At 36.7% G+C, this 27,446-nt stretch overlaps 1 protein-coding gene across 5 annotated transcripts in view; it reads right to left on the bottom strand.

Moving 5' to 3' along the window:
* CUNH1orf112 (chromosome unknown C1orf112 homolog) overlaps nucleotides 1–27,446 on the bottom strand; it is a 69,010-nt gene that overhangs the window by 20,269 nt on the left and 21,295 nt on the right. For all 5 annotated transcript variants that reach the window (XM_027868320.1, XM_027868321.1, XM_027868324.1 and 2 more), the window contains 8 exons: nucleotides 26,583–26,647; nucleotides 20,861–21,009; nucleotides 19,816–19,945; nucleotides 14,481–14,667; nucleotides 11,691–11,773; nucleotides 11,313–11,364; nucleotides 4,051–4,140; nucleotides 1,080–1,265 (listed from right to left, as the gene is read on the bottom strand). In XM_027868320.1, the coding sequence (XP_027724121.1) occupies nucleotides 1,080–1,265; nucleotides 4,051–4,140; nucleotides 11,313–11,364; nucleotides 11,691–11,773; nucleotides 14,481–14,667; nucleotides 19,816–19,945; nucleotides 20,861–21,009; nucleotides 26,583–26,647 (942 nt within the window). The remainder of the gene's footprint in view (nucleotides 1–1,079; nucleotides 1,266–4,050; nucleotides 4,141–11,312; nucleotides 11,365–11,690; nucleotides 11,774–14,480; nucleotides 14,668–19,815; nucleotides 19,946–20,860; nucleotides 21,010–26,582; nucleotides 26,648–27,446) is intronic.

Here is a 27,446-nt window from a genome sequence, read left to right as displayed (position 1 = left end):
AAAAAGGTAATTGAGAGGTAAAAGATGGAAATTTAGCAAATGCAGCAATGATTTTTGCACAATACACTTTGCACAATGCACAATACACTTTGATCACTTATATTAGCAGATCCCAAAATTAACAAAATGTTTTTCAAGTTAAGATTTTGAGTGCATCTTTATTATATTGACTATCTCTATATTGATATTCCATTTCTATAAAAAAAAATACTTCAAGTCACCAGCTGGTCAGACTCTCTGGGCTTAAACAAACATTTTTAGTTTTAGAGAACCAGAGTACATAAGTCACTAGAAGGAACATACCCACCATGTTTTAATCATGGGAATTTTGGTCAACAAATGAAAAATTAGATAAATTTAAACCTTTCCTAAAGGACAAAAAATTTGTCCTTTGTTCCTTTAAGGACAAAAAATTTACTCTAAAATAAAAGAACTTAAACATTTTTTTTTTCAATAAAGCAAGCACTTTTAATTGTGTCCCAACCCGTGACTTGCTGGAATTACATATAAAGAGAGTGATGAACAATTAACAAACACACCAACTAAATATGTCTACTGAACACTATATAATTTCTGTTATGGTCCTAGGAAATTCTAAAAATTGAAATGTATATTATGTTAAATTACAAGTTAAACACTTGTATGGTACTATATAATACACGGTGCTTAATAATTTTTGTTAAATGATTTTGAGTAGCATCTTCTTTTGAGAAGAGCCACCTGCATTGTATTATCTCAATGATCTCCTTTTTAATGCCCCTTATTTTATGAGGTGATATCCTAAAAAGCTACAGACTTGAAGGAAGATGCAGTTGAGTCAAAGCCAGTCACTTTAGGTCCACTGCTCAATGATCATTTGTTAAATTTTTAATGGTGGGGTGAATAACCAAGTATCCATAATCAAAAATTTTCCCAGCATAAATATAACACTGTGTTAAATTTATTTTTATCTTGTATCTGTGTCACTGGCAAAGAGAGAGCATAATTTACATTTAACAAGAGAACAGCAAATACACGAATTTCTTAATAATCTAAGATGCTGAAGAGTAATTTCAATCACTTTCTAGCTCTTTTCTTACCACGGATTCAAGTTCTCCCAAAGTATGCCTGCTGCTTAGCCATTTCTTACACTGTGCAATTCCCACCATGGTGACTTCATTTGCTATTTGGCTTTTAGGTTCAGGAGAAAAAGCCTTGAAGGAAATATGCTGCCACAAAGGCAGATTTTCTGCTTCTTTAGGGGAAAATTTCTGGATAAACTCCATCTGAAAGAAATTGTTATAAGGATGAATAACAACCTAGTCAATAAATTCTCTTGTTATATGTAAGCACTTACTGTTTAGCATCTCTAAAACTCCTTTTAATTGCATGAAAATTTATAATAAAGACCAGTCTTTCCTCACAAAACTTTGTGAAGCAGAAAGACAAATATTGTTCTCTTTTCTGCATATATGCCTCCAAAAAATGCAAAAAAGCAGTTTAAGGATAATTTATTGTAAATTCACTGGGAAATTTTAAATGCAAGCTTTAAACTAATTGTCACGCGAGGTGTTAAATGGGACAGAATTTCCCCAAAGGTGTAAGAACTTTCAGGGTGTTTCTGACACAGGCATATGATCGATACAGGCATAATATTAAAGTATATTAACAGGAAAAGGATAATTACTTAAACATTATAGTCAGTTAGCTTAGTTGGCTTGGACAAAGCGTTTAATGAAAAACTAGGTCATAAGCTTGATAATGAAATAGTTCAATTAACTTTTTCTCTAGCCTGTGAAGCTAGAGATTATATCCACAAATGCTTAACTCCTCATACAAGGAAGCATCAATGGCAAATCTATTCCACTAGTGAATAAACTAACCAATGTGTATTTTCTATTTAACAGTGGTGGTAAAACATGTTCACATGCACACTGAATAGACCTGAAGAACTTACAAGCAGGGAGCAAATATTGAAATAACCAGGATTTTTTTCTGTACTATGACAGAAAACAGTAGACCTGAAATGCTCAATTATAAAATAAATCTATATCAGACCCATGTGTACGGTAACTTCCATTTTTTAGAAAATGGTACGTAATTTGAACGCATATTAAGATCTTAGGTCTGCTTTATACAAACAATTATTTCTTTATTTAAAACATGGTACTCAACTGACATAAAGTTGACAAGTGACTGTGAGGCAAAAAAGTATATATTCTGGTCTTTAAGTTTTCTCTTTGATATTTTTTAGACAGTCCCTCCTTTTGTCTCAAAGATTTTGCTAACACAATACATTGTGTGAGTGATTTTGCTCTAATGGCAAGTCAGCCCTAGCATCTGCTACTGCCAGAAGGATAATTCCTCCAGTAGGCAGCATTACACTAGTCAGCACCAACTGTCTCCTCCAGAAAACATTTCTACTATTATTGTCGAGGTTACTGCCATCCTCCCAGTCACCCGTTTCCCAACCTTCATGCCAGTCTCAGCTCCTTACTGGCACTCACCACACATCTAATCTGTGGCCAAGACTTGTTTCTGCCTTTGAAACATCTCTTGCATATATCCCTTTCTCCTCTCCACGATGGTGTAGGCCCCTATCACTCACAGCTCAATTAGAGTACCAATTTGCTTGTTGGCTCCCCTGCCCTGGGTCTCTCTGCAGGCCACCCTCAACAACTCTACCAAAGTGATCCTCCTGAAGTACAGGTCTGACCATGTTACTCCTCAACTCAATAAACTCACTGCTATTCCTAGATCAAACAGAAAATTCTTTCTTTGGCTTTAAAAGCCCTTCACAACCTGGCTCCTCCCACCTTTCCAGTCATCTTACATTTTACTGCCCTCCATGCATGACCCAGTGACATGGGCTTTCTTGCTTTTTCTTACAGAAGATGATCTACGTCCCAGCTCCTTGCCTTTTTCACTGGCCATTCTCTACGCCTGGAACCCTCTTACTTCTCAACTCTACCTCTTGGCTTCCCTGGCCCCTCTGTCCTCCTAACCCCACCTACCCCAGTCAGTGCCTTTTCGTGCATCATCTCTCATGTTTGTACACAGTAATTTGCACATTGTCTCCTCCATTAGAATCTAAGCTCTTTTGAAGGCAGGACCTGATTGCCTTTTTTTGTATCCTCAGAGCTTAGTGATAGTAACTGACTTATGAGTAACTTTATTCATTAAAGAGTCTGAAGGAGCTTTGCATTTCTACTTTACACAAAACTCTAGTAAGTTTTGCTCTCTGATTTTTCCAGCCCACAGAGGACCTGAAGGCACAACTTAAAGTGGAGTTCAAGATGTCACACAGACAATAAAAAATGAGAAATGACAGTATGATAATGGAGGATACAGAAAAAACAATTACATAAAATTTTTTAAAAACTCTCAAAGAACAATAATCCGGATCCATTTAATATAGGGACAAATAAACTTACCTACACATCTCAAAAGCCCAAGAACAGCTACTATATTGCAGCGCACAGCAATGCCCTTGTCACCAAGAAAAAGTTATTGATTTTAAATTACTGTTTAAGCTAAGTAAAGATATAATATGTTTCAAAGGAATTTCCATGAAAGATGCTTTAGGCATCTTGGAAATTTGTGGACTGAGAATCCTCAAAAATAGTGGATAAATAAGGTGTTATCATATTTATAAGTTCTACCCTAAAGCTCAATTCAAGCAGCAGAAAAATTTGAGATGCCATCACATGCATAAATCCAACTTGACCTAATATTTTCTTCTAAAATGCAAGTTACTTTAAATAAAAACTTTAATTTTGATAAATATTTTCAAGTTATCTTATATGTACATAAAATGAAGGGTGGGCATTTTAAGTGGACTTTTAAAAAAAAGTCATTATTAAAATAATAACAACTTGGAATTAACAAACCAATATCTACATTTAGCTACGTGTTTTCTTTAAATAAAACATTATACTCAAAATTTACAGCCAAGGCACTTCAAGACTGAATTTATACTTAAATTAAAAAAAACAGGAATCATTTAAATGAAATCTGGTTTCAAGTCAAAGCAGTGTGTTGGAAGACAAAAGAGGGCAGGAGCACTCTTGCCTGATGGTCTGTATCCATGAGGAATAACAGTCTCCTTAGCAGAACTGACAAATTAGTGAGCTGGTAACATTCTCCAGGGCAAGACTTAATCTGTAAAATAAAAAAGGAAAAATTACATCTCAGTTGTTGCCACTACTAAAGTTCTATATGGCATACAAGGCCCTAGATGAAATGTAAATTAATTATAATTTCACATAAGTCAGCTAAAATACTATCTTGTGCAGGAAAGCTTTCTCTATCTTCCTTCCCTCTTAGACTATCTCTAAATTCACCTCTCATACATATGCGTATATATGTATGTGTGTGTGTGCGTGTGTGTATGTGTATGTATATATTCTTAAAGATCTATCCACAGACCTATCTATCCATCTCTCTGTGTATATGTCTATATATATCTATACGTATCTCAGGAGCGAGAGTATTCTAGGCATAGCTAGTGAAAAATGCAAGGAGTTGGGAGATAGGTTGTCTTCTGCAAGAAACAGCATGGGGGCCAGATATGTATAATATACCTGATAGAAAATATATATCTTGCTTGTGCATATTTGTTACCATGTTGTCTCCCCCATTAGACTGTGAGCTCCTTGAAAAGAGGCTAATTTTCCCCCCTTTTCTTCATATCTTAAGCATTCGGCAGAGTGCCTGGCAAGTAGTGGATGTATAATAAACGTTTGTTGGCTTGCTGACTTGTTGACTAACAGGTAAGGCTCAAAGGCAGGTAAGTTAAAAGTGATTCACTCAAAACCATATTCCAAATGAATTAAAAAAATTCCTTATTTAAAAGATCCTTGAAGAACTACCACTGCCATTTATTAAGCACTTAATATATAGAGAGAACTATGCTAGGCACCGAGAGACATAATATTTAGATAAAATAGTGTCTCTGCCCTAAAGGAACAAACAATAGTCTTCTTCCATATTTTGATGGCTTTACAATCTTACTGACAGGGAACTATGGCTAAAGACACATCATAACTGATCCATGCCCTTTCATCTTCTAGGCCTGCTGTCAATCACCTTGACTATATACTCCATGGTGGTCCACCCAACAGGCTGGGAGCCATATAGCCAAGTTCCCTTGACATTATGTGGATACCAAAGAAATATGCTGATGTACATTGATTATTCTTCTCTTGCCACATGACTCGGACCTATCTTTTTTAGTCAGAAACTTCTTTGAAGATATTCTTTATTGATAATGTACATCCATCATGAGCCTCTCCATTTCTCTTTGGAGACCTTCAACTTTAATTCTTTGGAGACCAGTATTTTAAAACTTGTAGCCACACTGAATCTCTGGAAGAATTCTGTTATTAAGAAGACAGACATTTGCTTCAGGGAGAAGTTTTGGGGTCCCAAAGAAAATTCAGACCATTGTCCTATTCAGTTCTGGGCATAGCTCCCTGACCATGCATGTGTAGTGTCTATCCAGGATACATGTACTAATAGACCAAATTTATAGGTTACCCATTCAAATGCATGTTCTATTATGAACAACATTCTTATTATATTTTTTTTTCTAGGATAGACAGTTAGGTTACAGTTCTTTTGAATAATTAAGGATCTCCTAGAGAAGCCTTTTCAATGTTCCAGTGCTTGGCATAATCAGAACAATGTAATTTGAAAATAAGAACATCTTAAGGATCTTACCATCGATAAGGAATGCCTGTTCCACTTGGACTCGGTGCTGGGCATCTTTTGCAACAGTAGTTTTTGTGCTCCACTTAATATTTTAGATCAGTGGTGAACAAAATTATACCCTGTTATGTTTCAAGGACTTAATGTGACTTTGATCTATGCATGGGAGACAGGTCCATGAATCAAATGCTTTTTTTTTTCTTCTAGCAGTTCATAAACAACAAGGACAGTGGAATATTGTATTCTTTTATGTCAGTCAATTGTATGACTGTAAAGACAGGGTCTGTTGTATGATACTCCTTGGGAAAATCTGCCTATTGCTTTTTCACAACTTCATCAAGGTGGTCTTTGATTCCTACATGAATTGTTGTCTTAAAAATTTTGTACAGATAGCATGAATGGCTGCTTTTGGGAAGGGAGGAGGTAACTATGATTCTAGATTTTTTTCAAAGTCTAGTAGCTTCCTTCATTTTAGATACTCTAAGGATTGATTGCTCAACACCTTCAAAATTGTGTCTTCTGAAGCATAGACCTTGTGTATATTTGGTCTAGTCTAACTGATATCATCTTTGTTTTCTTTAATGCTCTTTCTAATTCCTCGTGTAAATATTAGGAACTTTGATGTAGCAGTATGAATTATGGTGGTTCTGTTGTTTGGATGGAGGAAAGAATTTGATATAAAAATATTCACACAGCTTTTTCTATTTCACATTTTGGTTACCTTTCTTCAAGTTTCATTCTTAAATGTCCTCAGAATGATTTTGTTTTAAATGGGTCTGTTACCAAGTTTTCTGCAAAATTGTTTTCCTTGCATTGTTTCTGTTTTATGAACAGAAACTTCTCATAACCTTATAATAGCTCTCTTCTATCACATCTTACAAATTAGTTAATATTCTAAATTGTTGTAGCCTTTGACTGGAATATCTCTCACTTAGCAGGATTCAAAGGTTTGCTGATTGAAGAATTTTCTAGGTTCGGCTGGTCCTCTTATCATGGAAATTTTTTTATCTCGTAAATTTACAAAACATTAATAACCTATGTCAATATAAATGGTTTTTTTTTTAACCCATTTGTGAACATCAAAAACCTAAGTAGGTCAGATCAGAATTGCACAACATATCTTCTCATCTGAATTCTTTCTTCAAGTTGGGTACTGACTGATGTTTGCTTGACAAGTCAGTAACCTGACTTGTAACAAGTGTAGCGAAGAATGTCTAATCAACAATAAACCTTCAGAAACATTATAAGCAAGCAGAATTAAATACTAAGGAAAAAAACAAATGCTGTACGTTAAGTAAGCCTTATTCTAATAGATTTATTCAGGTAGTTTTGAAAAATTTTCATCTAGGGGCAGCTAGGTGGCGCAGTGGAGAGAACACCGGCCCTGAAGTCAGGAGCACCTGAGTTCAAATCTGACCTCAGACCAAACACTTGACACTTACTAGCTGTGTGACCCTGGGCAAGTCACTTAACCCTAACTGCAAAAAAAAAAAAAAGAAAAAAAAAATTTTCACATAAGTTTCCAAAAAGATAAATATGGGTTTTTAGTATCATAGAAAACAAAATATTTAAACTAGAAACTACATAAACAAGTAGCTACTTCTGAAATTCTGTCCAGGCTCCAACTAAATTCTAACAAGAAAGAGAAAGCCCCATTCAAAAAAAATATTTCAACTGGTACCACAGAAAACAGGGTGGTGGGCTGGGAGACAGGATCACCTGAATTCAAATTTGGCCTCAGACACTTACCAGATACGGGATTTTGGGCAAGTCATCTACCTAAAGTTTCCTCAACTCTAAAATGAGGATAAGAATAACAACTCCCTCTCAGGATTATTGTGAGGGTTAAATGAGATCACAATTGTAATGTCTTAGCATGGTGCCTGGCACATATGCAATCTTCACTTAGGATGAAAACATTTGCTGGTTCCTATAGCGATTCAGGAAACAAAAGCTAAAACATAAAGCTAAGAAGATACTATTAATTTCATGGAGAAAGTAATTCCTGCCTTCAAAACAAACTATTTTGAGTAGGGATTTTTATTCTCTTTAGACATTTTTCATAAATCCAATTGCTTTTCCTGAAAACACATTAATTCTCTTCCAAAACTATTATTGTATCTGTAAAAATGCTATCAAAGTCCATAATTTACTTTCTATTTGAATAGTTTAATAGTAATCATTATGGCAAGTTCAGAGATGATGTCCAAAATACTGCTATTTGGTAAGAGACACTACTATCATAAATTTGAAAATTATTGTCACTTTCAATTTATGCAGCATACCAAATTATATTGCAACATATTCAACTGTCATACAAGCAGAAGCATGACAAATGCTATTGTATTTTGAACTGAGACATTGTACACAAAGTAAATACATTTAATTTATACTTCTAGTGATCTACGTAACATTCATTCAATGTTACATCTGTCTTCTTACAAAAGATTTTTTAATTTAACCAAACGCACTGAGCTAAGAATTCACCCTGCACAAACAAAATTGGTAGCGTTCTGGATTATCCCCCCCACAGTAACCACAGGCTATAGGATCTTGGATATAGAGTTGGAATACACCTCAGAGGCCATCTAACTCAACCCTTTCATTTTACCAATTAGGAAACTGAAGCTGAAAGAAGTCAGATGACTCATCCAATATCACATAGGTGGTAACAGAGGCAGGATTTGAACACAGATTCTTTGACTCGTATGGATTTGTGAAGGAATTTTTGGTTGCATGTTTGTGAAACTGCTGAAATACTCCTCAGACCAATTACAAACATAACAAATCCCTCAGTTAAAATACGTGAACTTGGCCACCAGGCCTCAGCTGAATCCTCAGTCAGATCTTTCAGGCCTCTTCTTTCATTGGTGAGTTCTTCTCCTAGCCTCAATTTTGTGGAAGGGCCCAGATCAACCATTCCTAATTTTCTGCTCTTAGCCACCATGCCCCCTCATTGATACCTACTTTCCCTCACTTCTCAGTTTCCCTTTTACGAACTGTCTTGTCCCACTAGATAAAATATAAGTTCCTCAAAGGAAGAAGCTGTCTTTTTGCTTGTATTTCTGTTCACAGCACTCAGCAACTGCCTGGCAAACAAGTAAAGCACTTAACAAATGTTTGCTGACTAATTTTTGTTAAATTACTGATGAACAGATTGCTCTTAGGATTTTCTCAGTTTATCAAGAATGGCTTCTGACAAACCTCTAGAGAAAAATTTTGCTTGCTGCCTTTATCTTCTTTTTCTTTTTGGCTAGGCAATAGGGTTAAGTGACTTGCCCAGGGTCACACAGCTAGTAAGTATCAAGTGTGTAAGGCTGGATTTAAACTCAGGTCCTCCTGTCTCCAGGGCCGGTGCTCTACCCACTGAGCCACCTAGCTGCCCCCCACCTGCTGCCTTCATTTTTAAGGGTCATTAATTCAAAAGCAACCTATTCCTTTGCCTTCTAAATTTGAGTTTTTCATAATTCCATTACAATCTTTCATTCTGTACTGCTGAAATGTAGATGTACTGAGGATCATAAGTGTTTAGAACACTGTCATATTCTTGAGGAAAATCATTTGGAAAATAAATTGTACAGTTTCTGCTTAAGTTTCAGCTTATTTCCTATTTTCTGAAATTTGAGTATCATGACATTCAGCATATTTTCTCCTAAGTTTCCTATTAAGCTGTAAGTTTCTCAGGCACGGAATTGGGAGAGTTGAGATAATGTACCTTCCCAGACATCTTCTACAGGCATAGTAGGTTGGCTCTGTCAGGCGGAAAAGGACAAATGATTTCCATGATACTTCGTACTTCCTTCAAAGAAGAGCAGTGAAGAAGAACTGGACACTGAAGCAAGGGCAGCAGAACATACTTGTGGAGATCAGAATGGCTCGTTCTCACCATCTGCTCTTTGGGATCCTTGAAGTCACTAAGTATTAAAGCATATGCTGACTGAATGAGGAGAATCTTACACAGAGTTCTTCAGTCTTCTCTAAATCCTGATCCCTTGCAACAGATGTTGTGCATAAAACCGATATTATTATCATGGAGGTTTTCTTGGCAATACTTGTCATGGGCACTACTACATGAGTTGATTAAATATCCCATTAAATAATTTTTGTGGTCACATTTGTAACCAACTTCACCAACTTCTTCATTTGCCTCTCCCAAAGAGTCATCTCTTCCATCTAGCCACCACTTCTTTCTGTCTTTGGGTTTCTTTTATTGTAAGAATGTCTAGATCTAAAGATTCAGTTATTCCATCTATATGTACTTGGTCACTGGACAAGGATCTCAAATTCGGATTATCAGAAGCTTCTATTTAGGTAGTCTAAAAACTACGTGATGCTGAGTCTAAAAACTACGCTCTTTTTCTACCAGTTTGCTACCATCACTGCTGAAGTGGAAAGGTAGGGTAGGAGAGTGCGTAATGGCCTCAGAAATATTTTGTACTTTTCTTGGTTTCAGAGGCTGATGTGGTGAACGAATTCATCACCAAGGAACAAGCCGACCGGTGGTGAGGCTCTTCATATTCAGCTAGGCTGATCTTCAGAAAGCAAACACATTCTGCTGCTGGGACCATATCCATGAGCTTTTCCAGCAAGAAAGAGAGAACCTACCAACTTTGCTTTTCTGGCAAAGACTTTAAGAACCTAAGGTTACCTCTATTCCAGGATGAGGGATCAGAGTAGGACTTTGTGGAGAACCATATAGTCAAGTAGGAGAAAATGCTTTTATAATACAAAAATTATTCCTTAATTGATCAATCCAGTTAAAATTTCCAAACAAGGTACTGATAGCAAAAGAATAGCCTGTCCACTGAAAAGCTTCACAGGGGGTCCAAAACTTCTCAGGATTTAAAATGGCCTTCACTCCCTCAATCTGTTTCCTTCTCAGTTGAAACAAATACCAGCATCCCTTTCATTTTTTCCCCCTTTTTCGAACTTCTTTTTTTAATAAACAAAGGCAAAGTCAGAAATCACTTTTGAGTTCATTTCCATTTGGTGGTGTCACTCAGTCAGCTGAGTCGTGTCTAACTCTTCATGATTCCATCTGGGGTTTTCTTGGCAAAAATCCTGGAGTGGCTTGCTATTTCCTTCTCCAGCTCATTTTACAGATGAGGAAACTAAGGCAAACAGGGTTAAGTAATTTACTCAGGGTCACACAGCTAACAAAATGTCAGAGGCCAAATGTGAACTCAGAAGAGGAGTCCTTCCTGATTCCAGACCTGGTACGCTATGCACTGTGGTGCCACCCAGTGGCCATTTCCATAAGAAGTCTGAGGCGACTATGAAAGTTAGGTTAAGTCTCATTTGAATCAGAAGAAAAAGAGACTTTTTTTTTTGCATGCATAATATCTGGTTTCTACTTTACATTCAATTTTAAGTTCCTTTTTATTTTAAAAATTCATTTTATCCATACCCAATTCATTCTGAGTGTAAGATTTTCTCAATATGTAACAATTTCCTCAGTTTTCAATGATTATTATCTCTAATTCTTCTTTCTGAAAAGTATGAAATTAATCACAGAAGACATGAACTCTACTTCCCACTTCCAGTACTCTCCAAGATAAAAGGAGAGAATAGAATGTACATATCTAAGTACAGTAATGGACTTCAGGCTTAGTTATCCTACTCACCAGATGTGCTATTATGAACACATGATGGGCACACAGTTCCGCAGTCCCATACCTAAGATGCAAAACAGAAATAATTCAGGCTCATATACTTATTAAGACAAGTAAGGAAATGAGCTCTCTAGTAAGGCAATAAATATTTTTTAAAAGAAACGCAAACTTCAATCATTTCCAAGATGACAGAAAATAAGGTAAGAAATGTTAGTCTGGGCTTCACAAAGATGACCTAAAATGATTCTCTGATTTGCAACACTACTACTCTTCCTATGCAAAAGATTAAACCTGCAGCCAAAATACCTTTGAACTGACAATTAGTCACTGCTTTATTCCTACAAATCAATGCAAAGATACATCAAACAGCAATTTTTGGTTGTACCTTACCGGGCCAGGAAGCACCATGTATCCATAGCTAATAAGGAGGTGATCATTCCAGAATTAAGTACAGCATTCAATAATGTGACATCCTAATAAAAATAGAAATTCATATTTAAAAATTATATCTACATACACACACATACACACACACCCCCTACAGAACGTAAGATCCTTGATGGCAGGAATTTTCCTTTTTTGTCCTTTTTTCTCTAGCACCTAACACAGTGCTAGACGCATGTCTACATGTCTGCTGATTAAATACATGTCTGTTGATTGAAAGGCTGGTGCCAGATTGTGAAGGGCTAGAAATGCCAAAACAGAGGAATTTATATTTTACGGAGGATAAAGGGATTCACTGATGCTTCCTAAGCAGGGGAATGACATGGTCAGAACTGGTGCTCTAAGATGATTAGTTTAGTAGCTGCATGAAGAATGGACTGGAGAAGGAAGAGGATGGAGGGAGGGAGACTTATTTGGGTGGGTTTGAACGACGATGCTTCTGGTATGAATGACGATGCTTCTGGTATGAATGGAGAAAAGGGGCCAGATGCAAAAGATGCTGTGGAGGTATGACTACACAAAGTCAGCAACTGATTGACTATGGAAAATGAGTGAGAATAAAGGCTTGAGGATGATTCTTATGACAGTCAACATAAAGTAAACCAAGGCACAAAGATCCAAGCATGATCAATTTATTAGTAAAGTATGAATTTACCAATAAATAGGATCTCAGCTTCCTCAGCAAAGCTAAGATCTTGCGTGAGGGGGACAACTCTTTTCTATAGTTTGGGGAGTACAGAACAAACAACAGGACTTCATAGGTGGGGAACAAGTTATGACTGGTTAATAGTGCTCAACATCATGAATGGTAATGTCAATATGATTGGTAACAGGGCTGAGGCATGGGAGGCAGTATGACTAGTTGGAAATTGTGAACGAGGGGCATGCAACAAACCCCTCCTTCCCTCCTATGACTAAGAAATGCTCACTGCTTAGGTCCACCTGCAAGGTTAGAGAAAGTGGATCAGACTTCTTTGGAAAGCAAACCAGACAGTAAAATACTGTAAATAGTATTTTATTTTTTCCCAATTATATCTAAAGACAGTTTTCAACATTAATTTTTTATAAGATTTTGAGTAACAAATTTTTCAACCTCTCTCTCTGCCCTCCCTTCCCAAAGATGGCAATCTGATATAGGTTATACATGTGTAACCATGTTAAACATATTTCCACACTTGCTGGTGTAAAGATACTAAACCAGATTCCCTGGTGTCCACCTGCATCCCTCAAAGATAATAGATTTCCTTGAGATGAGAATAGAACAATGATTATAAGGAGAACTGGATTCCTAAATTTAAATCATTACAGGCCAGCTGAATTTCTGAGCTAAGTTCAGAGACAAAGAATCACAATATAGGCAGTTACAGGACAAACTCAATTAACTGTAAATAGGATCAATTAAAAAATGATACAGGGGCAGCTAGGTGGCGAAGTGGATAGAGCACTGGCCCTGAAGTCAGGAGGACCTGAGTTCAAATCTGATCTCAGACACTTGACACTTACTAGCTGTGTGACCCTGGGCAAGTCACTTAACCCCATTACCTAGCCAAAAAAAAAAAAGAAAGAAAGAAAGAAAAAACAAAAAAAAAATGATACAGAACCAATCTAATCATTACAATCACGAACCAGAGTGACCAAAGAATGGTGATACACTTGACAGAAACAGGGAACCTGAGCAGAGATATGGATTTATAAGTAAAGAAAATGAATTCTGTTTTAGACATATTGATTTTGAGATGCCTATGGGACATGGAAATGGAAGAATTGGGCTTCAAGAGAGCACTGGATACACAGATTTACACAGAGATGACAGAAGTCATTTACAGAGAGATAATAGCTGAAGGAATGTAAACTGACATGACCACCAAGAGAGTTCAGAGAGAGAAGAGGGCCCAGGACGGAGTCTGAGATTACACAAAAGTAAGATAAGCATTTTCAGTTTCCTTGTGAGTGTGGTATTTAATCCTCACTGAGAAGTGTTGCAGCAACTGAAACCTCCTCCTGCAGTCTGATATTTCTTGTATGCTAATCCAGTGATTCAAACACGCTTCCAGTATTACTGATTTTCTATAGAGGTCCTATGGGTATGGCTTTAATTTAAAAGATATCATCACTTCACTAGCGTCCTGTCAAAAACAATCGTTTTCCCCAGAAATTCTGGTGGAGATTCTGTACTTTTTTTTGGACAGCGGGGTGGGGGACAGTGAAAAGAGGGACTACATGGAATAATAGGTAATAGTTTTGTTCTTTTTCAAGCATAGTCTTGAATTCAACTTCATTTAAAAAATTACATTTTAGTGTCTAAAGTTTAGAAAGGGCCAAATTTTACATATGATTAATTTTTAAATGAATCAATAGAGAACAAAATTTTATGTATTATGCTCCTTCTCTCCTCATGTAGGATTATAGATTTAAAACTCTATCCCACTATGTCTCTCACTTCCCTCCCCCTTCCTCCCCAACTCCACTTCTAAAAAGATGTTAATGAAATAAATGTACCCAATTATGATTAGCATAAACATCCATTTTCTAGGATGAATATTAAATAAAGGTGAGGGAAAAATAAAATATTAAAGAAGAATGACTGTCAAGAAGACTATATAGAAACATTCTTTCCATCTACTCCACAATTTTTCTTAATTTCTATGTTTCATAATTTCAGTGGAAAAATAGTAGGAGTTACATCTATTACAGTTTTCACTGACAAATTTTTCCCAAAATTTTACCACAGCTTACCAGTTCAGGGAAGAGTGATGGGTGAAATGAAGCAATGAAGGTGCACAAGTGGACACAGACATACTGATATAAGGTGACAGCCACTTCGGCTTGTCCTTTAGTCGTAACTTCTGGCAAATTAGCAGGTAAAGAGAGCTCCCCTGAACACTGCTCAAAACTGTAGAAAATGGCTTCAAGCAAAGACATCCTAGAGAAAGCAAGAACATTGAAGTCAATATGGTTAGCATTTAATCCTCAAACATACGATTGTAAACAGTAACACACATGAGGGTTATATAGGCCAAGAAAAATGTTTTAAAAGATAGAACAAAGATACCTGACACATGACAAAAGGGATAATTTCAGAGAAGCCTGGGAAGACTTACATGAAGTGCTGCAGGGTAAAGTGAACAGAACCTGGAGAAGTACTTATACATTGACAACAAGGTAAAATAAAAACAACTTTGAAAGACTTAAGAACTCTGATGAATGTAATGATTCCACAATTCCAGAGTACTGATGAAATGTGCTCTACCCAACTCCTGAGAGAGGTGACAGACTCAAGATACAGTTTGAGACATATGTATTTGGGTACATTACCAAAGTGGGAATTTGTTTTGCTTAATTAAACATATGTTACAAAGGCTTCACTTCTTTTTTCTTTTAGACTGGTGACAGGAACGTGGGTTCAGGTTAGAGCAGGATGAGGACATAGCTCCAAAAAAAAAAAAAAGAGAGAGAGAATAGAAGAAAAGCTAGGAGAAAAAGCAGAAAAGCTAGACAGCTTTGATAAGCACATATTGATAGTTACATGAATTTATCACACACTTAAAAAGAGAAGCAAGCTGTAATAACAAATTCAGAGTTTCATAAGCAATCCCTTCTTGTTGTGCAATGAATATATAAATTCTCATTTTATTTGTGTTTAAGTTTGGAATTTAAAAAAATAACTGACATGTGCATATGCATGTGTGTGATTATGTAGATATGAAAGCATGGTAGTAGAAAGGAAAGAACACTCAACTATTAGAAAATAAGCTTGGGATGAAGTTTTACCATGAATTAGATGAATGACCTTGAACAAGCCACCTAACTTCAAAGCCTTGTTTCCTCATCTGTAAAATGGGGATAATATCTGCACTTCTATCTCATGGGGTTGCTGTTGTTCGTCCTTCGTTCTCACAGAAGACTATGACATCAGGAAGGTGAGGCCATGACTTGCAAGTGAATTGGATTTCAGTGAGATAAAATAAACTAGAACACAATGCAGTGGGAAGAACACTGGATCCGGAGTCAAAGCACCTAGGTTTGAATTGTACCTTTGACATTAACAACCTATGTGACTTTGTACAAAACACTAGTCAGTCAAATAACCATTTATTAAGTGCCTACTCTGTGTCAGGCACAAATATAAAAAAAATGAAACTATTCTTACTCTCAATGTGTTTATATTTTAACAAAAAAGACACTATGTACACATAAGTATATAGAGAACAAATACAAAATACTTAAATACAAAGTCATTGAAGAGGGAGGGTACTAGCAATTGATGGCAAGTGAGTGATCAGCAAAGACTATGAAGGAAAAGTGAGGAAAGAGTGCATTCCACGAATGAGGGATGGCTGGTACACAGGTAAGGACTTGGATACTGTGTGAAGGACAGAGAGAAAGCCAGATTGGCTAGATGGCAGAGAGTGGGAAGGGGGAGGAAATACAATGAGGCTGGATAGATATGATGGAGCCTGACAGAGGAATTTAAGTTTTATCCTAGAGGCAACAAGGAGCTACTGGAGTTTATGGGAGTGGCATGATCAGAGTTGCACTTAATCACAGTTTCTTTACCTGTTAAATGAAACAATTTTGACCTAGAGGGTTCCAAGTATGATCCTATGTCAAAGTACTTTGTAACTATGAAATATTACAAATATGTAAACTACTATTATTAGTAGATCCCCTACAAAAATCCTACTCTAATGACCCACTGGAATGAGGAAGTATCACTAAGTTCAAAGCTTTGGCAATGAAGTACAAACTGTGCTACGTTCTTCCATGATGGAAAAAATTTAGGTACCATTGTGGAAACAAGGCAGTGTCTATTATTTGTTGATCAGCCTAGATACTATGTAAAAAGATGATCATCACCAGAATTCTAATTCCCATTTTACAGTTGAGGAACTGAGGCTGATAGGTTAAGTGACTTGCCCAGGGTCACACAACTAGTAAGTGGCACAGAAAAGACATGAACACATGAAACGGGGCGTAATTTAGGGGAACAAGAAGAAGCCAGTCAGAGTGTACCATCCTCCATATAACCATTAAAATGATTCTCTTAAAGTACAAGTCTGACATGTTACCGCTCTATTCAATAAATTTCACTGGCTCCATGAAGCAAGCAGAAGCAGCTAAGTACCACAGACGATTAGAGTGCTGAGTCTGGAGGCAGAACGACCTGAGCTCAAATACGGCCTCAGACACTTATAGCTATGTGACCCTGGGCAAGTCACTTAACCTGTATGCCTCAGTTTCCTCAACTATAAAATGGAGATCATAATAATACTTACCTCCCAGGGTTGTGATAAGGATCAAATAAGATAATATTTACAAAATGCTTAGTATAGTGTCTGGAACATAGTAGGCACTTAATACATCCTTTCTTTTCTCACTTCCTTTTTTCCTTCCTTCTTTCCTTCCTCCCTCCATCCCCATTATCTTCAGGATCAAATATAAAATCCTATTTGACTATTTAAGCTTTTCATCACCCGCTCCCTTCCAACCTTTCTAGTCCTCTTATACCTTCCTTCCTTCCACATACACTATGATCCAGTGACACCAGCCTCCTTGCTGCTCTGTGCCCACATTATTCATCTCCTGACTCTGTGCATTTTCACAGACTGTCTTCCATGTCCGGACCTCTCCCATTCCTTGGCTCCTCCTCTTGGCCTCTCTGGCTCCCCTCAAGTCTCAGCTACCATCTCATCTTCTTTGAGAAGCCTTTCTTGGTCTTCCTTGATCTTAGCACCTTCTTCTCTGAGATTATCACCAATATTTATCCTTTCTATAACTTGTTTTTATATAGTTGTCTGCATGTCTTTCCCCCATTTGAGTCCTTGAAAGTAGGGACTGTTTTTGCCTCTTTTTTTTTTTTTTAAATATCCCGAGAGTTTAGCATAGATCCTGACACACCAAAGAGGTTTAACAAATGTTTGTTGACTTAGCTTGACAACAGGATGTGGGAAGGAAAGTAATGCCAGGTTGTAAAGGTTTTTTAAAGCTAAACAGAGGAGTTTACATTTGTTCCTAAGCGCAACAGGTGGTCAGAAGAGTTTATTAAATAGGGGTAATGATGTGGTCAGAACTGTGCTCTAAGAAAATTATTTCAGCAAACAGTGGAAGGATTATAATGGGAAAAGATGAGGTAAGTAGACCAATTAAAAGGCTATTGCAATAGTTCAGGCAAGAAGTGATCAGAGAGAAGCAAGCTACCCACCTCCTAACTGAAAGGTAATGGTCTCTAAGACACATACTTTTTGGATATAGACAAGAATTTGTTTAGCTAGATTATGCTTATTTGTTATAAGAGTTTTCTTCTTTTTATTAATAATGAGGAGAGGTGCAATGGGAAGAAAAATCAATTTTTGGTTATTGCAAAAAAAATTTTTAATTAAAAAAAAAATAGAGGTTATGAAAGCCTGAACTAGGGTGGTGAGAAAGGAGAGGATGGATATAAGGTTTGTTGGGGAAGTAAAAATTACAAGATTTGACAACTGACTGTGTGGGGTGAGGGTCAGCACAATGCGGAAGCTTTGAACCTGGGAGATTAGAAACACAGTAGAGACTGCCAGAGAAATTGGAAGAGAGGTGGATTATAAGGGGGAAATAATGAATTCTGTTCTGACATGTTGAGTTTGAGGTGCCCAAAAAATATCTAGTTCAAAATACTCAAAAGAATTGGAGAGGTGCAACTGGAGGCTCAAAGGAAACTAGGGATGAATACAAATCTGTCACCTATATAGAGATGATAATTAAACCTGTGGGAGTTCATAAGGTTACCACCAAGTGAGAGAACGTCAAGAGAAAAAAGGAGAGGCCCACATACAGATCCTCGGAGTCCACGTAATAGGAGGTGTGATGAGATATAAAAAACAGCAATCTCAAGTGCTACAGGTGTTCCAAGAAGGGAGAAATCAATGTGGGCTGGAACCAGTAAGCAAAACTTCATGGAAGATTTCACTTGGGCATCTCAGAGGGATGAGTTTACATAGTGATATCCTTATAAGTACTGGAGGACATTATGAACAAAAGCCCAGAGGGAACTGCACTATATATTCAGGGACAATCAAGAAACCTCACTGTGTGGCATGTTTGCGTAGAACAGATCAGACAAAACTGGTTAGGGGTCAGACTGGAGAAGAACTAAAATGCCAAGCTGAAGTTTATGGATTATGTCCTTTAGAAAGTAGGTAATACTTAAATGTCTTTGAGCAGGAGAATAAGAAAGTAGTGCATTAGGAAGATTAATCTGGTAACTGTGCTACAAAGAGTTTAGAAGAGAGAGTTTAGAGAAAGGCCAATTAAGAGACTGAAATAACAAAAGTATGAAGTGATAAAGGCATATTAAGGTGTTATCAGAAGAAATGGAAAGGCTGAACAATTTGTGGTATATGCACATATAATGTAGTATTATTATATCATAAGAGAGTATTAATATTAAAACTTTTAGAGAAACATAAAAAGACCCACACGACCTGTGCAGAACCAGGAAAACAAAACACACAGTGACAATGATTCAAATAAAAAGACTAAAATGAATCCCATAACTGAAATGACAAATTCTGGCACTGAGAAGAGGTGAAGAAATGTACCTTCCTCTTTTCCTATATGCTATCAGACATGGTCATTTTCTCAGCCGATTTTGCTAATTTGTTTTTCTTTGTTACAATGGAAAGCTCACTAGATGGGGAAAAGTTATAAGGAGGCTATCTGGAAATAACTATAATATAAAAACCAAAAGTATCAACAAAACTTTAAGAAATCTTATTTAGAGATGTGATATTCAGGATTTTTGCACGTCATGAAAATGTCCAAATTAAATGATCAAATATGCGATCGAGTATTTTAAAAAAGAGACACCATCCAATTAATTTGTGAATTACAAAGATTAAATCATGCTGACAATGATTTTAGTGTTAAATTGTCATCATATTTTAATTCTCTGAAAACTGGTAATCCATATATGGACAAAAGGCAACTCACTACTGATCAGAACATTTGATTAGAGAAGGCACCATATCAAATAACAGAGTTTATTGTAGGTCCATCTATAATGTTTTATATTTAATAAAAACATTCTTGTTACCTGGGTTTATGTTCAGAATATTGGCTTCTCTCACACCAAAGACTCTGTACATTTTCAGGCTGAGAAGGTAGTTTGTCCATTATGTTAACCAGAAGGAGACACTGTGGAAGCTGTAGCTCAGAAGACAGGTCTTAATTAAAGGTGACAAACAAATGACAGAATAATATGATATACATATTTGTAAACATACAAATCATATTATTTCAATTAAAATTAAATTCCGGTGATTGAAATATATGTACCTTTTTAGGGCATTTTTATGATTTAAATTAAATCAGTTGCAAATGCAGAGGGAAAGAGAGTCAGGAGTTGTAGAAATGGGAAATAATGCATTATCTACACAAAAATATCATTCTGTGCACAGCAAGATATGATGATTATTCTATATAATCCAAGAAATATTTACTAAGTAGCCACTATGTATGCAGACACTGCACCAGGCACTAGTGATAAGGCAAAGATCTACTTTCAAAGAGTTTATAATCTAATAAGGAAAGACGGGGGGAGACATATACATACATAACTATGATAGAAAGATATAAATAATAAATAATAAATGCATAAGACGTCCAGGAAAAGTGCTTTGAGAAATTTGAGGAGGAAGAGAGATCATTCTCATCTGGAGGAAGGAGCTTAAGGAAAGTCTTCATGAAAGAGGAAGTATCTTACTCCTTCAACAAGAGGAGAATGGGATTGCAAGGGTGGAAGAGAAGGGAGTGAGAAGAGGGTAACCAATTCCAGCAATGGGGATAGCATGAACAATGACATGGGGATTGGAGGAAGCAGAATGAAAACAAAGGACAGGGAACTGCCTACTTTGAATAGAATGCTGAATACACGAAGAAGAAGAGTGTGATACAAAGCTGGAAAAGTATATTGGAGTAAAAATATGGCAGGAATTGAATGGTAAATGATGCACAGGATTTTTATATTTTATTTGGTAGACAATGGGCAAAACACTAAATTATTTTTCATAGAAGAATGAAATAATCACAACAGTTCTGTAGGAAATATCACTTCAAATTAATTCTGCTTTGGAGCTTACCTAATTTGTCTCCTAATACTGCCTCCACAAAAGGGGTGAATGATAAAAGCTGACTGATGAGTGGATCCAGAGCCACTAGAAATACACTTAATATTTCCTTCTCTTGTGCCTTAGGAATCACTGGAGCATACAGACTTGGAGGAAACTTACTACAAAACGAAAAAAAAAAACCAAATCTTTGTTAGTGATCTCTAAGCCGTACCTAATTCTACATCAACAGATATCAGAATAGGTTAAATCAATATAGAAAATCCTAATGGCTAAAATTATTTAAGAATTTTATCCAGAGGCAATGCAGTGACAAGAATAGTGCTGGTGTCAGAACCAGAAAGGCCTGAGCTTGGGTCCTGCCTCTGCTACACCCTGGCTGTAGCACCTTTGGCAAGTTGCTTTCAGTTTTCTGGGCAACACCCTAAGATTATAATTTGCTATCTGTACTGGTAGAGGGAGTTTTCTTACAGGGAGTTCCACATACCAATAAAATTGCAGGTCTAAACCAAAATATGCAGTTAAATAAACTCTTAACTTCTAAACTAAATATCAAGGCCAACACTTTGAATATTTCTTTCTTAATCCCTGAGATAAATACCTGGTACAGTATTGTACCACTCTGTAACAATGATAAACATATTGACAATACAGAGAATATCAATCTTGAACTAAATAGCCATGAATAACATAAGCAAATTATTTTTGTTAAGTGTTTCAGCAATAGATTGTTGAAATTGTAGTTAATGGAATAAGTTTGAAAATTTCAAAGCTTTACAAAATATACTATAGTACTAAAAATAAACTAGGAGGTAAAGGTTAGATATCAATTATTAAGTACCTACTATGTATCAGTCACTATGCAATGCACTGGAGATACAAATACAAAAGGAAATCAATTTTTGCCCTCAAGGAGCTTACATTCTAAAGGAGGGCAAAAGATACAACACATTCACAGACAAGTAAATGTAAATTATATACAGAATAAATTCATAGTGATTGGGATAGTCTGTGCAAAGGCAATGAGGTAGGAGATGCGATATCCTTTATGAGAAGCAACAAGCAAGCCCATTTCACTGGAATATACAATGTTAAGAAGAATATTGTATAATCTGCCTGGAAGCAAACGTGGAGTCAGATTGTGAAGGACATTAAATGCTAAAGAGAGGAGTTAACATTTTATCCTAAAAACCCCCCCCACACAAACCCCAAAGCTGCTTCTTAAATAAGTGTGACATAGTCAGACTTACACTTGAGGACTCATCAATCAACTAATAAGTATTTATTAAAAGTCTTTCTGTGTGTTGGGCAATGTGGATACAAATACAAAGAATGAAATAATCTCTGCTCACAAGTAGATTACAGTGTAATGAGAGAGACAAGTACATGTAAAAATATATATAAAGTACAAACATCAAGTTAATACACACAACTACATACACACAAATATGTATGTGTGTGGATATATGCACACACACACACACACACACACACAAATTGTGGACTTTCAGGACATATGAGCAATAAAATGGTGGACTACATATTTTCTCTGATCCCCAAGACCTCTCAAACCTCTCCAAAACAGAAATTATGCACCAAAGATAAAGCAACTTAAGCTGTCTCCAAGATCTAGTTATGTCCAAAATGCAAAAGAAGGCTTTAAAAAAAAAAAACCCAGGAACTGACACCAACTCTGAGCTCACTCAGCCCCTGTCTCACACCTCCCACAGTATCAGCAGCAAGGCTGCACTAGCAGACCCAAGGACATAATATAGGCTTACATCAAAACCCACTCCTGCACTCTAGTCACCCTTCCCTCTTTCCAGTGCCAGGGAATCACCAGTGCCAGGCTATGGAAGTGTGCTCAGCCCTTGACAGCCTGCTTAGCAACAGCTCTGAACTGGAGATGCCAGGAAAAACAGGCTTTGAAATGCAGATGTTGGGCCACAGAACTGAGGAACAAAGGAGGAAGGACAGGTCACCAGGACAAGACATGGTGTGCATGTGCGTGTGTGTTTGGTGATGGGGTAGGAGGAAGAAGATTATAAAGCACTCTACCAAAAATGACAGGCCAATTCTGACCACTCAAAAGTCAGTTGGGGAAGAGATCTAGGCTGATGAACTGTGAATTGCCTACTGTGGGAGAAGGTTGAGATGCTTTGAAAGCCAGACACCAAGGAAATCACAACCAGACTGGGGAAGTCAGGAAATAAGTGATAAGGAAAATGGCGGGGGAGAGGGGAAGGTAAGAAACAGGACCAAAAGCACCAAAGGTTTCAGGAAGAATATAATGAAACAAAAGGTAGTTTGGAAGGAATAACATTAGTACACAGAGGGTATCAGGACATACTTCAGTAAGCTGATGGTGCTTGAGCTATGCCTTAAAGGAAGTGAGACAGAGGTAAAGAGGCAGTGCACTTTAGGCCTAGGGATCACCAGTAGAGAAACATGGAGACAGGAGGAGTATAGTATGGGAGTAACAAAGAGAAAGAAATCCAGTTTAGCTGGATCACAAAGTACAGGAGTGGGGAATAGTATCTAGTGAGGCTAGAAATTTAGGTTGAAGTTAGGCTGTAAGGCTCTTTAAAATCTAAAAAGAAGTTTATATTTTATCCTAACACCAATAACTAATGTCACTGGAGTTTACTGAGTTGGGGAGGACAAGGAGAATAGGGTGAGAGGGGGTAGAGTGTCACAAAGTCAGATATGTACTTAAGCAGAATTACTTTGAGAGCAGTCTGTAAGATGAACTGGAATGGAGAGAAACTTGAGGCAACAAGACCAATTAGGAGGCTGTAGCAATAATCTGGCAAAAAGTGATAAGATCCTGAATTAATATATATTTATGAGAAAAGAGAAGGACTAGAAAAATGAGAAATTGTAGAGGAAGAAATGGCAAGATCTGGCAATTGACTACAACTGCGGCATGAGAGAGTGAGAAGTCAAGATAAAGCCCAGGCTACAAATACTGGGCTAGGTGGTGCAGAGGATAGAGTGCTGTACTTGGTGTTCTTCCTGAGTTCCAATCTGGCCTCAGATATTTCCTACCTGTGTGACCCTGGGCATTTCACTTAATCCTGTTTGCCTCAGTTTCCTCATCTGTAAAATGAGCTGGAGAAGGGCATGGCAAACCATTCCAGTATCTTTGCCAAGAAAACCCCAAATGGGATCATGAACAGTCAGACATGACTGAACAACAACAAAAACAAACTCTGGAAATTGGAAACATGGTGGTGTCTTTGATATAAACAGGTGAGTTGGGAAAAGACCAGAGTTTGGGCAGAAAGACTTTTGTGTTTGGTTGGTTTATTTTTTTTTAGGCAATTGGGGTTAAGTGACTTGCCCAGGGTCACACAGGTAGTAAGTGTCAAGTGTTTGGTCTGAGGCCGAATTTGAACTCAGGTCCTCCTTACTTCAGGGCCAGCGCTCTATCCACTGCGCCACCTAGCTGCCTCTGGGGAGAAAGATTATGAGTTGTTTTGAACATGTTAGATTTGAAATGTATCTGAGCTCTCCGACTGGAAATACCCAACAGAAAACTGGTAATGCAGGACTGAAATTCAGAGGAGATGTATCTGGGAGTTATCTGCATGGTGATAACTAAACTCACAGGAGGTAATGAGGTCACTGAAAGAGTATATAGAAAGAATTGCAGGAAGCCTTGGAAAAAGCTTTGTGGTATAATCACAGTTAGGAAGCATGACATGAATAACGAGGCAGAAAAGGAATATTAATTTGGCAGCTGTGTGGAAGATAAAAAGGAGAAAGACTAAACTCACGGAAACCAATTAGGAGGCCACTGCAATTGTCCAGACAAGAGCTGAGGAGGACTTAATTTGGGTGACTATGGTGTAAGTATAAAGAAAGGGACAAAAGAGAGATGTTGAGAAGGTGGGGTCCACAACACTTGGCAACTGCCTTGATGCAGGGGAGATAAATGTGAATAAAAAGATGAGGAGGACTCCAAGGTTGCAAACCTGGATGCAGGAAAGAACGGTGTCGTCCTTGATAGAAACAGGGAAGTTGGGAGGAAAGCACCTGTACTGAATGAGAATGCAACTGAATTTATTTAGAGAATAAATGTTGCCCCTGGAATCAGGGAAAGCAGACTGAGACTGAGGTAAAAATGAATTCATCCACCTATATTCTGTTTGGGCTAGTCCAGGGATAAGTGATGGGATATGTGAGAGGAACTAATGTGAGAAGTGGGATTCTGAAGGTGTATAGATAAGTTTCTCAGGTGCCAAGTTGAGAATCAGATGGGACCCTTTTGAAATAGATTGTTATTCAGATAATGTGGTCCTGAACCAACATTCTACAGATACAGGAAGGAACCACAGAGGCAAACAATGGGGATAAAAAATGAGAGGAAATGGTGGAATAAAGGCTAAGCAGGGAGAAGGGTAAAGTAAAAGATGCTGAATATACTCTACTACAGCATAAATAGAATCTTTTACTTGTGGTTATTGGAATTACAAATTGTTTTTTAAATAAAATATATGTGAAATCAGATTTTTAACTTAATCATCTCTTTTTTAAAATTTATTTTTAGTTTTCAACAATCACTTCCATAAGTTTTTGAGTTTTAAATTTTCTCCCCCTCCTTCCTCAAGATGGCATGCAATCTGACATAGGCTCTGCATATACATTCCTATTAAACATATTTTCATATTAGTCGTGTTGTGAAGAAGAATTAGAACCAACAGGAAGAACCACAAGAAAGAAGAAACAAAACAGAAGAAGAAAAAAAAAAGAGCAAATAGTTTGCTTTGATCCTCATTCAGACTCCAAAGTTCTTTCTCTGGATGTGAACAGCATTTTCCATCATGAGACTTTTGGAGATGTCTTAGATCCTTGCATTGCTGAGAGGAGCTAGGTCTATCAAAGTTTTAATCACCTCTTTTTAAAAAAGTTATTTTAATTGTGATGTTCCTGACAGTACTGAGGAGAAGTTAGTCTACTGTATGACAACAGAAGCAAAGACACACTTGAGATCAATAAAGCTGTCAATGTCTAATTTTAGGTAATACAGCTCAACTAATCAGGGCTTTGATTATCCAACAAAAACAACTGATGTGAATTTTTTTTTTTAGTTAATTGACTTATTTTTTTCATGAGCTGGTTATTTTGGTTATTAAGTGGACAGACAGTGAAAACTCAGTGCACTACTATCAGATGTTATTAATGATAAATTCTTAGGCAAACAACCTTACATCTCTGAAATCTAAGTTTTCCTTCTATTAAGTGGGGATAACATAAAACTTGACATCATTAAAGATAAATTAAAAACTACTAGACTACAAATTGCAAATATTAATTGTTTATATAATACTACACAGTATTTCTGATTTTGGTCACACCATCTTTATATTATTTATTAAGGATTGTCACATGCCTATTATTGAACCCAATGCAAAAGACTTAGTAAAATCCAACAGAGAACCACTGAGAAACTTACAAATCCCATTATTTTAGGCAAATAAAATTTACTGAAAAGATGACAACAGGAAAAAAATAAGATTACAGTGGCTAACTTTTAAATGATGCCTAGTGGTTTTGAAGCCAAACCTAAGTTTGGCTACTTCTTAGGATAACGGGATCATAGATTTAAAGATGAAAAGGACCTTACTGGTCACAAAGTCTAATACCCTCATTGTACAAATAAGGAAACTGAGGTCTACTTTTCAAATGGTACATCTGTATTTTAATAATCACGTGATTTTCTCTGCCTTACCTGTGTATCTGAAGATAAAGCTCATGTAGTGTACAGCAGGAATCAGAGAGAAAAGGAAGAAATTCCTAAAATTTAAAAAATAACCTATTCATTTTCAATATTTTCATATTTAATACATATGAATGATAGCAACATACACATTAAAATCAAAATGCAAAGTAAAATTCAGTCACTGATGTTACATCATAAAAAACAGAGCCAGAGAAAAGACACTAAGAAACAAGAATTCTTAACTAGATACAAAATAGGAAATAGCTTTTCCATTTCAATACATTGTAACAGATACATTTATGTCTCAAATTTAAAAAAAGATTAACTAAAAATAAAGACAATCATGGGAAACATTTTTAGGTATTATCATCATTATTATTTTTCTAAATACTAAACTGCTAACAAAGTGGGGACATCAAGGACTGTAGTATATTAGGTTCAGTGGTAGTAGATTTTCTGACTTTATAGCATCTTCTCCCAAAGGTCCCACTTGCTGGAACTGAGATAAGATGCCCAGAATGCTAAATATAAATACATTATGTGACACTTTCTGGCAAGTGTTCAAGGGTTTCCAACTCCAAAAAAGAATATAGGAAGGGAGTATACTGGCATCAATTACCAAATAGTTATTCTTTCCTCACGAGGAAAGAGTAACAGGAAAAGTAAATCAAGACAGACAATAATTAAGCTGAAGAAAACAGCACTAAAACAATTTCCTGCATAAAATGACATTTCTCGCTATGGCTCCTCTTTACCTTCCCTGCTTCCTAAGTGAGAGGACCCCCAAAAGCTCCACCATTGGTTGCTATTCTTCCCTAGACAGACAGACAGATAGATAGGCAGGCAGACAGATGAGGATATATGTTTTGTGGA

Source organism: Vombatus ursinus, unplaced genomic scaffold (genome assembly GCF_900497805.2).
Source record: "Vombatus ursinus unplaced genomic scaffold, bare-nosed wombat genome assembly UNPS02014789.1, whole genome shotgun sequence".
Lineage (NCBI taxonomy): Eukaryota > Metazoa > Chordata > Mammalia > Diprotodontia > Vombatidae > Vombatus > Vombatus ursinus.
This window is presented reverse-complemented; position numbering and strand designations above follow the sequence as displayed.